This window comes from Aplidium turbinatum, chromosome 6 (genome assembly GCF_918807975.1).
Source record: "Aplidium turbinatum chromosome 6, kaAplTurb1.1, whole genome shotgun sequence".
NCBI classification, from domain to species: Eukaryota; Metazoa; Chordata; class Ascidiacea; order Aplousobranchia; family Polyclinidae; genus Aplidium; species Aplidium turbinatum.
In genome coordinates, this window is record NC_137477.1 from 18,056,005 (window position 1) to 18,072,395 (window position 16,391).

Consider the following 16,391-nt stretch of genomic DNA (forward strand, 5'->3'; position numbering starts at 1 on the left):
CAGTTGAAGACATAAGTAGCGCGTGAAGTAACTGTGGACTCAGCTAGCAAGCACATGCAGAACCCATATGACATTATAATGGGAAGGTGGACTGTATAAATCTAACATAGGTTACCATGGATAACATGTTAAGAAAATTGACCAAACAAGTTACATACGGTAATAATTTATTTAACTGCTTGTGCTGGTTTGGCTAACGTTCAAATGCAAGTTTTACGCAAAAAAATATTTTTATTTTTGTGTAGATTGTTGTTCAGGATTTCATATACTGATCACATCACAAATGCAGAAGTTTTAAACCAGGTACATCAAGATAAGGACTGTTGAACAACATAACTCAAATTTCTCGGTCACATCATCAGAAAAAAAGAATGCGAAAATCTTTGTCCAAGCGGTCGCCTTCTCGGGAGACGTGTTCGTGGCAGGCAACGAACAACATTTGTACCTAATCTTCAACGAAATACATCAATCAGCCAACCAAGAACACTTTAGGACACTGCACGACAAAGGGAACATTGGAAGAATTTACGAACTGAGCATCTACTATAATTCTACTAGTTCACCAAAGGCCGCATCGGCTATGATACTGTAGTACAGTGGTTCTCAACCTTTTTGTCTTGGTAGACCCCTTTTGGTGTCTTCGAAGCGGTCGCGGACCCCTTTGGTATATCGCGTTTCCTTATGGAATCATATGTTACATAAGTTTCAAAGCAACACACTTAAAAGAATTTGCTGAATTCGCAACGCACTTGACGATTGATGAAATTATGTTATGACTTATGAGCTATATGTTGGCACACAGGATCAAACATCGGTAAGCTATATGCTCATTTGATATTTTTCTATAACTTTTATCAAAAGTTAATAGAATACTTGCGACCGTTACAAAGAATTTCTCCCTTTTTTCATTTGAAATCAATATTAATTCGTTATAATCACAGTCATTGCAAAACTGTGAGTGGTGATAGACTGCTGACTAACGTTTGTATTTCTAAATTAATCATTGATCAACATTGAACATAGCCAACATAGCCTTATTAAACGGTTTAAGTAATTTATATGATAGCCTATTTTAGTTAAGAAACCAAACCTTTGTGCAATGTCCTTTGCAATTTCAAACGACGCACCAGTGCGTTGCGACTTACAGTTTAAGAATCACTGTAGGCTAATACATAAACAAAGCACAAACAATTTTTAAATTTCTTAATTTATCCGTCATGTTGAAAACTCGGAAACTTTCGCGGACCCCCGGTTGAGAACCACTGCTGTAGTAGTAGATTGTTGCTAGTTTTTAAATGTGTTTTCCATTTCACAGTGAGAGTGTTTCTTCTTATTCTCGCACTTCAATCGTTTTCACTCTTGCTATTTGATAGGGATAGGAAATAGCAACAAAGGCTACGTAGCCTACTAATTTTACTGTCTTGTCTGACTTTTGAATTTATGTCTTATTAAATTTAAGAAATAGCGAATGTAGATTGTTTTTCAATATCTGTGATTTAATTTCATTAATGTGAAGAATGCTGCTGTTTGTCTTCAACAAGAACATGAAATTGTGGCTTCGTGTTTGATAGGGCTAATAGGATAGTTGTTAGAACTTAATCTACTTTATTTACACGATACACTGGTGCCTATTTACATGTCAATTGTTGATTCTCGTTAATTGTGATAAATATTGATTGATCTTGTACTCTTTCATCATTAATTTGGTTTTATCCCCACTAGTGAGGGTGGCCGAGTCTTTCCTTGTAGTGCAGGCCCTTAGGGGAATCTTTAGGCTAAACGTGTTACACGTTGTTTTTTTGCATATTTTTGCAGTTGATCAACCCAACTTTGATTTTAGTGGGTGCCGCAACTTTTTGGGTCACGTGATCACCCCCAAATCGGGGATTTCCCCAAAAATCAGGTTTCAGCTCTTTTTACGTCATTTTTGTGCAATTACATATTTGATTTTTGTATATTTTAACTTAAAAAGCACATACAAATAAGTGAGACAAAATAAACACAAAATCATTTGATTGATGACGTCATTGTGACGTCATCACATATATTTTTTTGCTTTTTTAACCTATTTTGGTCGTTTGCTGTTGGTTTTAGTTGGAGTACTGGTTACTAAAACCATTTCACAATTCCTAAAAGTAGTTTCGTCATGATTGCATCTTTTATGACGTCATCATTACATTATTAAAACTAGACAACTTCAAATTCAGGAACCAAAGGGAAGTTTATTCCGAAAAAAGCGATCAAATACTCTCATTATAAGTTTTGCAAATGCTTAAAATTTTACAATTGCAAGCAATAACAATAATAATAATAATATAACTGTATATAATACAGTATGACGCAATAACGACGTCATCAAGGGAATAACCAGAAGAGCAGCTACCAGGGGTGAATTTCCCTTTTGGTCATGCCACTTTAAAATTTAAAATAATATGTAGGCCTAATTATGATCTACAAATCAAATTAATACACGACCCCAGATGATGCAATGTCAGAGTCCACTGTCAATTCAAGATGAAAAAACTAGCGGTTTTCGATGTTAAATTCCCACCATACGTAATTTGATGTTAAAAAAATTCGTGTACGACAAGTTTTTTCAAGTTACAAGATAGAGTTTAGAAAGTCAAAAGCATTTCTTGAATGATCAGTGTGGATTGGAGATGAAACGTCAATGTGGATTGAAGATGAAACATCAGAGAGGATTGGATATTTTGTGGTCGAATTGCATGTTTCGTACTCGCATGAACAAAGACTTGTGCATTTTATGGATTTTTTTCTTACAGGAACATCGAGAGTCACAAGTAGACTGACAAAACGGAACAAGCTGATTTGCATCATAATGTTTCCAACCCCAAGCTAAAGGAGAAGGTAGTTGCTGAACATTTACGAGGCTTGATTTCCGTATTTCAGCTTGATGTATCGCTCTGCGTGTATGTTGCATCAGAGCAGCTGACGTTGGTGGCAGCTTTTCAATAGTGCAACCATTGGTAAACATCATATAACGGCATTCGTCTACATCCGTGATAGTAGGACCATTGCCATAAAGACATAAATATAAATGCCATGCCATAAATGACATACTTTTGTATGTCATTTATAGAACTAGGTGAGCTTGAGAAATTCAGAGAGTTAAATAAGCCACACATTGCGGTAAGATTAAGCATCCAACAATCCCAAGCCTTTTTTTCCAAAGACGAAACAGTATCACAGATTGTGATAGCATAAAACAAAGGTAAAGAAGCGCAAATCATCGGAGATTGAGGTAAAGATGAAACAATATCATGGATTGGAATGAAGCGAGTTTTTTCTCCAACTCCAAATTCAACCCATAGTTTACAGATTTCTAACTTGTCAAAACACGAAATTGCAATAATTACCACATTAGTATCTACTGTTTTGACTATGGCATCGGATTTTCCATGTTTCACATGGAAAAACATACGGGTGTCTGCCTCTTCGTGATCACATGGGGAAACCTCAGACATGTCCAATGTTTGATTGTTAAAAGCTGTATCTAACGATGTTACAACAATCGTAAACAAGTTTAGATCGACTGCTCAGTTAACCCAAATATATATAGAAATCCCTGTGATAGAAATTTACCGAGTTTTTTAATAAACAATAGGCTACATTGTTATTGTCAGGGAGTCGAACCGGAAAAATTGTTTCAAAATTTTGAAACAAAGATTGTTTCAAAATTTGGTTTAGTTCCGGTTTGAAGAAACTTAGAGTTCCGGTTCAACAACAATGATTTGTGGTTTGGGTACGGTTCGGTTTCGACAAAAATAGTCTCAACACCGGTTTTATAAGTTCCGGTTCGGGTCCGATAAAATTAGGCCTAGGCCTACTATTGAAATCCAACACAATATTGTCTATGATGTCACAGAACAGAAGTTGCTACCTCAAAAAATTCCTCTCCAAAGCATCGATGATAGTGGATCGTGTGTTACGGAATAGGCTATAATTCATCCGTACAATGTGGCCTCCAAGATAACAACATGCTACGTACACAACTTCACTTACCACAATGCGAACAATGACGTAATGCTGGAGTGAACCGCTTTTTTCAACCGGTTTGGTTTAAGCTAACTCAAATTTTCGGTTCAGTTCCGGTTAAGGTTCAGACAAAATCGCACCAAAACCGGTTTACAAAAATCCGGTTCGGGTTCGGTTCGACTCCCTGGTTATTGTACATTTTTAATTGTTTTGGCAGCCATCTTGGATTGCCATATTGAATTTATAGGCTATCAGATAATTTAACAATTCTGAGAATGGTCTCATTGACTTCACAAGGTACCTAGGTATAGACACCAAAACTACACGTTTTGGTCATATATGATAACCTAGTTCTGGTCAATTTACTGTTATTTTAATGGTTTGGCGGCCATCTTGGTTTGCCATATTGAATTTATAGGCTATCAGATAATTCAACAATTCCGAGAATAATCTCATTGACTTCACAGGGTATAAAAACCTAAATATAGACACCAAAACTACACGTTTTGGTCATATGATGACCTAGTTATGGTCAATTTATTATGTTATTTTAATGGTTTAGCGGCCATCTTGGATTGCCATATTGAATTTATAGGCTATCAGATGATTTAACAATTCTGAGAATGGTTTCATTGACTTTACAGGGTATAAAAACCTAGATATAGACACCAAAACTACATGCTTTGGTCATAGGATGACCGAGTTATGGTCAATTTACTGTTATTTTAATGGTTTGGCGGCCATCTTGGATTGCCATATTAAATTTATAGGCTATCAGATAATTCAACAATTCTGACAATAGTCTCATTGACTTCACAGGGTATAAAAACCTAGATATAGACACCAAAACTACATGTTTTGGTCATATGATGACCGAGTTATGGTCAATTTACTGTTTTGTTCAATGGTTTGGCGGCCATCTTGAAAGCTATCTTGAAAATAACCACTTTCCGGAAGTTGGATTCCTTAAGATTTTGAATATGTTAGTACTGACACTCAATACTAATCAAATCAGTTGAAAAACTATTGGTAACTTATTGTAACCAAAAAAGTAACACCAACAACAAACAAGCGACTACAATAAGAAAAAAACAAGCAAAAAATTAATACATGACGTCACAATGACGTCATTAATAACATAATTTTGTGTCATTTTTATCTCGTGTATTTTGTAGTGGCAGTCAGTCCAAATGTAAAAAAATAACGTATCCAATTGCATAAAAATGCCGTGAAAAGAGCTCAAAATTGACTTGGGGGGAATCCCCGATTTGGGGGTGATCACGTGACCCAAAAAGTTGCGGCACCCACTAAAATTGAAGTTAGATTCATCAACTACAAAAAATGCAAAAAAACAACGTGTAACACGTTTAGCCTAAAGATGCTCATTTTTGCCCCTAAGAGCCTGCACTATTGCAGCTATTCTCTTCACTCTTTTTATCCATCTCAATTTGTCCACTGCATCCCCCTCCTTCAATCCAACCTTGTCTGCCTCATCCTTCTCCTGTTCTTGCCATGTTCTCAATGAATGTTCTGGTTTCCTTTTCCATTCACCTTCAAACACAATGCCCTTCCTAAGAAAATATCATTCCTTGCAAGCACATGCTGACACAATATCATTTTATTCATCTTCACAAGCTTGTCACAGCTGCTTATCATTTAGCATGCACCATTCTAGTGCCTATACACCATGGACCCATGCATACACATCTTCCACAAATAAAGTAAAAAAATAGAAATCCCGTGACGTTCATACTACGAAGGCTAGGTTGGCTAGATCAAATCATCTACGAGATACCACATTTTCTCTACGTTGCAATCAAACCTCAATTGCAGTGAACAATCTATTTGATGAATACGCAGTTTCGTAAAAAGAAAATCGATCTTCAGTCTGACTTCAAAAAGTCTTTTGAAGTCGTTTCAAAACTATATCGAGGAGCATTTTCCTGATCTTTTGTGGATTGAGATAACTCCTTCATACTTTCTTCATCAACAGGTTCATGGAGGTAGCTACAAAAACATTTTATTATGAGTTAGTTTTACATGGGTAAACGCAACATTATTATCAATCGAGTTAAACCTTAGTCAAATAGCATTTACACAAGTTTGAAGTTTTGGGATTTCCTTCACATGATAGTAGACACCTTGTAAGACTAGGAAACTACTCGTTGCCGGTAGTTTCATCTAGCATACGTTACGGATGATTTCAAGTAAATTTCAAAACTTACATTCTTCAACATCAAAATAAAACACTTCAACAATTTTGCCCATTTTGATAAATAAAATTTGTGAAACAAATTAGATACTAATTGCACTTGAAACTTATCCTGTGATCTTACTTCGACTGATCCACTCGAAGGCCGGTCATTGGATCAACAACAAATCCAGCTGCGTAAATGATATCTGATATTTTGTGTGTCTCCACCAATTTTCTCGTTTCATCCATTTTCTTTATTAAAACTAAATCTCCAACTTTTGCTCGATCACTTGGATTATGTGCTTCCAAATAGTCTTTAACCGGAAAATACTGTAAAAAAGTGAAGTCCCATAAGTGATTTAAGCATCAAGTATGGGAAGATAAGGCTCTCATTGCATTAAGCCTTTTAATAGCATTTAGTAGAGTAGGGTGGCCAGTTATCCGCTGCACCATTGCACCCAAACACTGTATTGTTGACAAAATGAAGAAAACAATGTGGATAGGGAAAAGGAATGCAAAGTTTCAATAATATATTATCTTTGCATATTTGTTCAAGTCAAACTTTTGGTCATTCTACTTCATAAATTATCCCTCTACGTATTTTCAGATCTTAGATAACTACCTTCCATTCAGGTCCCAATAGGAGAAACTGCTAAAAGTAAATTCATGTTATGTGATCTACAAGTTTAAATAACTTAATATTTAAATTTTCATTTTTGTTGTGAAGGTACCGTAGGCAGTGCTTCCACTTTTGACAATTGGTAAATCCTTTTCAGTTTCCTTTTTTATCCTGCAAAATCCCTTTTTTTCTCAGTCGGAAATTCTTCAAAATTTTGTTCATAGGCGAGGTTATTTTTGACGCTATTTAAGTTAAAAAAAGTGCCAATACAACTTTAAAGTTATTTTAATCTCACCTAAGTTACGTTTTAACCTGAAAGAACAGAAAATCAGTGAATTGAAGAAGTGGTACAGTATTCAAATCGCTACAAAAAACAAAACCTTGCAGGCAGTAACATGGCTGATTTAGTTGACAAACCCAATCTGATACCAAAGTTGCTGAACAAATTACAAAGGTTAGCTTGATTTTTTTCAGTTAGCAACGGTATGTCGAAGCAACGTTGTTTTATTAGAACAGTACGCTACACAAACGCAGCACATAATTTTACAATAACATAACATGGTTTACTTCCTTTGTTCACTGTCCAGCCAAAAACCGCTTGTCAGTTAGTCGGTTCTGGGATATTCCGGTTTACCACCTGGAGTCCTGGACATCATTTACCAATTACCACTCTCATCTTTCCCACACGGACTCTTTAACCTATCCCTAACACCGAAAATATACAGGTGGTAAATGTGCAGTAACGAATTATCCATCAATTAACAAATTTATTTTTGTGTTTAGTTCGGTTTTCCTTGATGCGCTACCGTAACTTGTTCAACTCTATAAGGCGAGGCTATCTCTTTTTTCTCCTTGTCAGTAACGTCTTCACAATCATCTGAGACTGATGAAAAACTTTAGGATACTAGGCCTATTCATGATACTGACTCAGTCTGACTGTGTACACCATTTGGTACAATTATACATGTCCTATACACAGCCTTGCTAGCTCTATTATGGGTGCAACCTAATTCGTACCCTGAACACTTGGTACCCTTATTTCGTACCTTGAAAATTATCTCACTGCACTCATGTCCATTTCCCAAAATGGCAAGAATAGAAATCAAGTGACGGAAAGGCGAGAATGGGAAAGAGAGTGAGAGGGGGTTTCGGATGGCGAGTGGAGACGGAAACCAGCTGATCATCGTTATTCCAGTTGTTTTTAGAACTTTTGAATGGAAATATTAATAAAATTTTCTTTAATACCGGTATTGCTAAAAACAACAATTCCCTTTTTAAGACAAAATTTCCTTGTAAAATTGTTAAAAATCCCTAAAAAATCCTTCCGATCTTCATTTCCCTTTTTTATCTTTCAAAGCGTTGAAAAATCCCTTTTTCGGGATAAAATCCTTCAAAGTGGAAGCACTGACCGTAGGTAAATTAGATTTATTATTAGGAATACTATTGCAAAAGTTTGCACAATGCACATACAATATTTTAATACTTGAAAAACTACTACACACACTTGAAAGGCTACGTGTTAAAATTAACAAATTTTAACTTGGCATTACTTAACATTTTTTGACTCGGCTGCATAGTTAAGTGGTGAGAGCCCTGGAAAGGCAATCAAAAGGGCGGCGGTTCGACACCACTCAAGAGTATGCACTGAGTCTCTGGTTGGACACTTAAAGGCATGCCTGAAGGTGGACAGGAAGATTGGCTTCCTTGCCTTCCGTCCACTTAATCTAAATATTCAACCACCAGGTATTAGCCTGGATACGACAAACAAAAAACTAAACATTTACAATTTTAAGACTGAAAAAATAAATACCGTAGCAATGTCTCACCGGTAGTTAAATATAACATAAGTACTTACTGTTTTAATATATGGGTTAAACCTGTTCAGTTGAATGAGAACACGAGCTCTATCAGTTACATCTGTTGAAATCACTTTTCCAACAGCTAAAGCCAAGTTTAAAAACTTAGTACGATCCATTGCTGTTATGACATACCGTAATCCAATAGAAAAATAATACTTGTTTCCGCCTGCAATAACGAATAAATTCTTTAGTCAGAAATAGAGATGTGAGTTGTTTTTTGAGCTTTTTGAACAATCTATTTTTATTAAAATAAGGCAGTGGCTATTTGACCGGCGCCGGTTTTTGAATCTGAAACACTATTTGACCGGTCATGACGTCACTATATAGGCATTTTTTTCTTTTTCTCTTTCAAAGCAATAGACGAGAAGAGTGCCTATATAAGTTCTAAATTCAACACATATGTTCAACTGATTCTGTGGTGCGTAGGATACGTATCGGGCTGGTGCTCCAGAGGGAATGAGTTTGATATTCTGCGGAAGCGTTTTTTTTTTTTAACTAAATTTTGACCCGAAGTGACTCAATCGTTAGGCTTCTGCATTTTTGTGGTCAATTTTTAATTTGAGTAGCTTACAGCCCAATTGTTTATGTCTTTTCAAATATGAGTAATAAAGTTAGAGTTTTTTAATTTTCTTGAATTTAAGAATTTCTCTGGATAATTTTCCGTTTGTCATAAGAGGATGTGACCGTGTTTGCCAAACGACGCAAAAATGTAATGACAAACGGAAAATTACCCAGAGAAATTCTCAAATTCCAGAAAATTAAAAACTCTAACTATATAATATTACTTAATTTTATTTTGTTATTTTCCTGAATTTAAGAATTTCTCTGGATAATTTTCCGTTCGTCATAAGAGGATGTGACCGTGTTTGCCGATTGACGCAAAAATGTAATGCGTCGTTCGGCAAACACGGTCACATCCTCTTATGACGAACGGAAAATTACCCTGAGAAATTCTCAAATTCCAGAAAATTAAAAACTCTAACTTTATTACCAGTACTCATAATTGAAAAGACATAAAAAATTGGGCTGTAGGCTACTCAAATTAAAAATTAACCACAAAAATGCAGCAGCCTAACGATTGAGTCCATAGGCGCCGACTTTTCAAAAAACCTTGGGGGGCGAAAAAAGTAATGACGTCATAACCATAACGCTATTTTACTCCATTAAAATAGCCTTTGATTAAGCTTACTGTCTTGTTTATACTGTATTGACACCTAGGTCGCAAACCGAATTTATTAGAACCGCTGCTTGAAACGATTAGTTTTACGCATGCAGTACGGCTAGTCGTAAAAATTTTGATATTATTAGCTCATAATTGGAACAGTTGGAAAACAAGCCGAATCATTTAGTTTTCGTGCGAGTGAATAACAACGATCAAGACAGTGAAGTTATCGAAATAAAATGCAAAAAATCATGATCTAAACCAGAGTGGAAACCCGCTATCAGTTTATCTCATTTTGCTAATTACTTACCTTCAAAGCGGTAACAACGGCGAAGTGTTTTCTGTTTTTTATCGAAAGTCTTTATATAGTATTGTATCGAATACCGTATATACTCGAGCATAGGTCGAGATGTTTGCCTTTCGCAAGTGATTTTTACCTCAAGAAGACAGGTTCGACTTACACACGAGACAAGCTGTGGTCTCCAGTTCGGCAGTTTTCAAAATTAACGCATTTTTGCTGCATCAAAATCATTGCTGACATAGATTACGGATTGTGAAATGACGTCGGCCCAAGTAAAAGTTGTGAATACGTTTATTTGCAAAAATTCAAACTAAATTTTCAAATTTAATGATTCCTTGTCAATTCTAAACTTTATTCACTTGTTGAGCAATATGCATAGCCCACGAGACAAAACAGCAAAAAGAGCTGTTTTGAGAGATCAATTTTTTTATTTTTGCGTGTAGGATATAATCGTTCTTATTACGTAACATTCCATGATCGTTGAAGTCGATGTCAAACCTTAGCGGCGCATAAAACAATGATGTCAGGTTGGCTAGGTGATAATTTAATAGCGGTAGGAGACGTCGTTAATGCAGGCAATGTCTGCGACCAAGACCATTAAACACCTTTTCTTTTATCGGTTTTCTATTTAATTCTCACACATTGCGAACAAAACAATGCGTTCTGTTGAATCATAATTGATCTTTCAGCGGGAAGACCTCGTTGAAAATAGGTCGTCTAATTTAGCTGGTTTACTTAATATTGCCATGAATAGTTACGTGACTATTCCAGCAGCGTAAGTTACTCTACGCTCTACTTTGAAATTTCCATTCCGTATGATTTCCAAGCTGTATTCACCTAATTGTTCGTTGTGTCATAGTTTCAACTCGATAAAGTTTGCTTAAATCGATTTCATGTTTGAAGTCACAAAAAATCTAACGGACGTTTGGATTACTCGTAAAATAAGAATAAACATTCAACCTCGCAATCGCTACCACGCGTTTTGACTTTGAAGTTGCTCCTCACACGCGGGAAGATAAGCAGTGTGTGACTGTGAGCGTGCCTGCCGTGCGCATCTCAGTAGTAATTCACGTTCCAAAGAAAGCCATGCGATCAGCTGCTGTTTTTCGCTTTTGGCATTCTTTAAGTCCGTTTAAATGATCTAAATCTCTCTCGAAGTATTTTATCTTTGAAACACCACTTGTAATAGCCGTTTTCTTTGCCTTTCAACCATAAATTTACGGGGGGCACCGCCCCCCGGAAGTCGGCGCGTATGATTGAGTCAATTTGGGTCAAAATTTAAATAAAAATAAAAGAACGCTCCGCGTAGTATCGAACTCATTCCCTCTGGAGCACCAGCCGGAGACTTATCCTACGCGCCATAGAATCAGTTGAACATAATTGCCGAATTTAGAAATTATATAGGCACTCTTCTCGTCTTTTGCTTTGAAAGAGAAAAAGAAAAAAATGCCTATATAGTGACATCATGACCGGTCAAATAGTGTTTCAGATTCAAAGACCGGCGCCGGTCAAATAGCCACTACCTTAAAATAATTTTTTTTTAAGAATAAAAAAAATGTTTGTTTTTCTTGCACAAAGAGTTACAGTAGGCTAGTCTAAAACTTAAACGTTGGAACAAAATTTGCAGTTTTTCTGAAATACCTGTTCTAAAATAATCAAGACATATTAAGTACCGTAACCAAAATAAAACTGTTGAAAAGGAGCGATCTTCCTGGCGTCAGCACTACCTGACTACTCACTATAGAACAGCGAGCATTGTGTTTCGCTAACCATACCGGTGTAGCCTCCACACTAGCCATCAAGACTTTTCCAAAAACATGTGTTTCTCGGCAGTCGAGTGTAGCAGGAACTCAGCGATAGACACGTGTTTCGCCCATTATTTTGTGTTAAACTGTTTTATTTGCATCAACAGCGCACGGGTACAAATAATTGACACGGCGAGAGAGCACAAACAAACATAGCCAGGTCGAAGACTTTCAGAAACCGGCCTGCCACACCCGCGGCGGCGGCGTGATTTAGGGGTGACGATGCACCCGGAGGGGTAAGTCCACCAGCTTAGGTCGCGGGGGCCAGGCTGGGGAGTCGAGGTACCTGTGGAGGGAGAGTGTGGATCGAAAACGTTACATGACCCGTCCGCCAATTTAGAATGACGGAGCGGGCCAGGGAGACAGGCTCTTTCTGCATTGCCCAGAAAGATGGCCTGCGACGGGCCGGGCGACCCGTCGCGTGTGGACGCTGGAACCGGCAGTAATTGATCGCCGGGCGGCGCCCACGTCTCCCTCACGCGACCTCGGCGCAGGTACTTGACTCTTATACCCGGTCTGCCAGTAGGCAGAGCGGATAAAATTGGGGTCTACCACGAGGAAGAGAGTCAACTATTTAAGGATAATTTGGCTCTCGTGGCAGACGAAATTCAAATAAAAATGTGGAGCAGAGGCTCGATTAATCAATAGAAACAAAAAATATAGGTCGGAATGTAATACATACTCACTGGAGAAGAGTAAGCTTTGATTCGGCGAGCACGGATGTGCACTGGCCAGACGTTGACGCAGGTTCGCCCAGCTGGGTCGGGGAGGCTAGCGATTGAAACCAGAGGCACTGATAGGCTACATTACCAGGAAAAAGTAGAAAATTGGGGTGGAAATTTTGAGGCTGCATCGAGTTGATCAGGGGATCGTGTTGATCAATGCGTTGAAAGCAGAGCGAGGTTGATCCGAGCGGGCAAGAACAGCGTTACAAGGCGAAGGCAGCGTAAGATACCGCACCACTAGTTCCTGCCACATCGTTCTCAACCGCTGCATTTCTCAGTCAATTGAATTCTTACCTTTGTGGAAAGAAAACAAGAAACCAACTGTCACCAAGGAAATGCACTGTTGAAAAGGAGCGATCTTCCTGGCGTCAGCACTACCTGACTACTCACTATAGAACAGCGAACATTGTGTTTCGCTAACCATACCAGTGTAGCCTCCACACTAGCCATCAAGACTTTTCCAAAAACATGTGTTTCTCGGCAGTCGAGTGTAGCAGGAACTCAGCGATAGACACGTGTTTTGCCCATTAGGCTGGGCTCTTTTTTTTTTTTCTTTTTTTTTTTGTTTCATTTTTTTATCATTTTATTGTGTACGGGCACAAACTAGTCAAAATGAGGGTACAAAGTGTTCAGGGGACGAAATAGGTTGCATCCATTGCGTACTGTGATAAAATAAACAAAAAAAGAAAGGAGTATATATAATACCAAAAAATTGGCAAATTCAAGATTATTAATTTTTAGTTTGAATTGAAAGAACTTTACTCGTAACTTCTTGTATTTTGATATATGCATAATTGCACATGACATGCTTCCTACGTTTGAACACCTTATAGCCTATCACAGTTGACATTTCACACTAACATAGCTGTCATCTGAAACATCACTGTGCCACACAAAAATCACTCCTTTAATTAGTCACATGCACATTCTTGCCACTAACCTACCCTAAAGCCTTTGGTCAACCTGGTTGCCTGCAATAAGTACGGTAATGAAAGCTTTGCTTTTGAGTGGAATATGTGGTTGCAGATGCAGAAAACTGAAAACCATTTCACCAAATCACCTCACACTTGCAAAGTTGCAAATTACAAACTTGCCTCAAGGTTGCCAGAGTCAGACTATGAAAAGGTCTTAAAGCCAATTTTTTTTTTAATTTAATTATTTTTCTTTGTCGGAAAACAACAGCAATGATGAAGTTACTAATAGAACAGTTTACGGGAACAAACCAACAAAGGGAAATTATATAAATAAAACAAAAAAGACCAAAATAAGGAAAATATTAAATAAAAAAAGGCCAAATAGATGTTTACCTGTTTCTATTAAAATAATAAAATATACTCAAATTTAACAATTCAATTGTAATGTAACAAATTTACTTAAATTTTCCTGAATTATTAAAGAATTTCTTCTAAATAGTTGGTTTTTTAATTTTCTTTAAGAAAAATATATATATGTGTGTTCACGAAATTATGGCCAAGTTATCTGTCTCCGTATTGTGACATGGATTGTCGCGCAATCGTGACGTCATCATTGCGATGCACTGTCACGCTTGAGCGACAATCTCTCGTCATTCTTTCTCTATTTTTCTAACTTGTGTTTTCCAAACGTGTTGCGTCTTTCTTTTACGATGTGTGAATCTAACGGACGGACGTAATAAGAGTGTGAAGTGACTATTCCACATCACAATTGAACCCGTCTCTTGTTAACAATATACCATCAATCTTCACTCAACACATGTGGAACTTGAGTTGAAAGTTAAGAAGAAGACAGGTTGGATAGCAGCTCATACATAGCGGTTATCAAAAAAGAAAGAACAATGTGTGTGTTTAATGAGTAGGCCTACTAATTGTTACGGACAATTTTCATATCAAACGTCATATAAAACCGTTCAGGTCTACTGAATCTTAGCGTATTACGTAATGGGATATTTCTAAAAAATGAGCAGATTGCAGAATCGTTGCAAGACCTGTAAAACATTGCAGCTGCAGCATAACATTACATCATCGTTAAATCTTTAATTACTTGAACAGGTGTAAGCCAAACTTGAACAGGTGTAAGCCAAACTTGAACAGGTGCTTGAATAACTTATCATTGCTTATCATTATTACGTCACAGTAACTGCTTACGTGCGTTTGAAATATCGTAATTTATTCTCGTCATTTTGAAATTGTTGCTTGAAGAAGTTGGTCGCATATATAACTGTTTTGCTTAGTGCTTGCCAGCTGGACAAAATTTCCTTCTTTTATATAAGCAATTTGCATTGTAGTGACTAGTGACAAGTTTAGTGGTGTATCGCGTTGCACCCCAATTTCGACAGTCAGTGGGCTATTTTTTACAGAAATGCAATTCTCGAATAGACGTTTCCAGAAGAGTGTTTCTTTCGGTCATTACATACAGACGAACGGATCCGGAAATCTTATGTTACAATTTTCCCACGAAGAGATTATGGTTTACCGCTGTGACCACTAATTCCTTTTTTTGGGCTTTGTCAGATATTTGCTGGCTTTTTTATGACTAGGTCTGGTTTCTTTTGGTGGAGACAGGTTGGCAACCCTGAAGATACCGCAGGCGCAAGCACGTAACCATGCATTCGGCAGACTGACAGCGTGTGCAAGGAAAGGATGAAGTCTTGCTCTTTTGGCGATGCTTGTTAATTTTTATAAAGTGACCATTTTGACAGGCTATTATTTAAAGTACCGTATTAATTATTATCTGTTCAAAAGTAGGCTATTGTAGCTGTTGATAATGTCAAAACGAAAGTGGAAGGCAATGTATGATAGCAGCAGGAAATATCTACCTGAATGGGAAAAGGAGTTTTCTTGGCTTCAAAAAGATGAACGCACAGGCAGGGCCGTAGCCAGACCGCAGAGCAAGGGGGGCCGAAAAAGCTTTGCAACGGGAAAGATGGGCAAAATCATTATAATTGTAGCTGTTGCTCGAGAATGTTGGGATTTTGCCAGGGGGGCAAATTTTTTTTCAGAGGGGGGGCAAGGCCCCCCTGGCCCCGGCTGGCTACGGGCCTGCGCACAGGTGATGCTTTTTGCAAGTTATGCCAAGCAACCATTGTCCCAAAGAAAAGTAATTTTAATAACCATGAAAAGACAACGAAGCATAAACGTAAACTTCCAGTACAAGCTCAAAATTCTTTATTATTTGATACGCTTGCAGCTACTGCACTTGATTCTGAAAAAGCAAAAAGAAAGAAGATTGAGCTGAAACTAGCATTGTCTGTCGCATGCCACAGCTCTATTAATGCAATTGATCATTTCCAAGACATAATTGGGTGCTGGTTAAGCATCGGCCGCCTTGGTCAATGACGTCATAAAAATGTGTGACGTCATGCAAAAAAACGCAACTACTTTTAGGAAGGGTGCAAAAACGAGGAATAGAAGAAAAAGCGGAATGGCTATTGATTTTTAAATATTTGTAGGGAATAGTGCCTAAAGCTTTCTCATTTCTGCTTATAGTGCCTCCAGCTTTCTCATTTCTGCTTAGATCGTTGGAAAGCACGATGCTTCATCTACCCGAATGAATCAATTGCCAAGGCGATTTGATCATTGTTCATCATAAGCCACCACCCGTTTGCTGTGATCGGTGAATAGTGCCTCCACCAAATATGCTGGAGCTTTCTCATTTCTGCTCGGATTTTAACAATTTTACCATCGTTGGAAAGCATGATGCCTCATCTACCCGAATAAATTAATTGCCAGTCTAAAGTAGGCATTACATTTAT

General features: G+C 37.5%; 1 protein-coding gene across 3 annotated transcripts; it reads right to left on the reverse strand.

The window, feature by feature from the left end:
• Positions 1-5,598: 5,598 nt before the first annotated feature.
• On the reverse strand, positions 5,599-13,736 carry LOC145772310 (small ribosomal subunit protein uS17m-like). Of its 3 annotated transcripts, none has more exons than XM_082584184.1 (4): positions 13,606-13,736; positions 8,665-8,834; positions 6,333-6,520; positions 5,599-6,003 (listed from the first exon to the last, which is right to left on the reverse strand). In XM_082584184.1, exons 2-4 carry the CDS (start codon positions 8,782-8,784, stop codon positions 5,880-5,882), a joined length of 432 nt encoding a protein of 143 aa, XP_082440310.1. In that variant the 5' UTR covers positions 8,785-8,834; positions 13,606-13,736; the 3' UTR covers positions 5,599-5,879. The 3 variants fall into 3 exon arrangements, with proteins under 3 accessions (XP_082440310.1, XP_082440312.1, XP_082440311.1); XM_082584186.1 differs by having other exon boundaries at positions 13,602-13,620; XM_082584185.1 differs by lacking the exon at positions 13,606-13,736 and adding an exon at positions 12,623-13,053.
• Between the last annotated feature and the right edge of the window lie 2,655 nt (positions 13,737-16,391).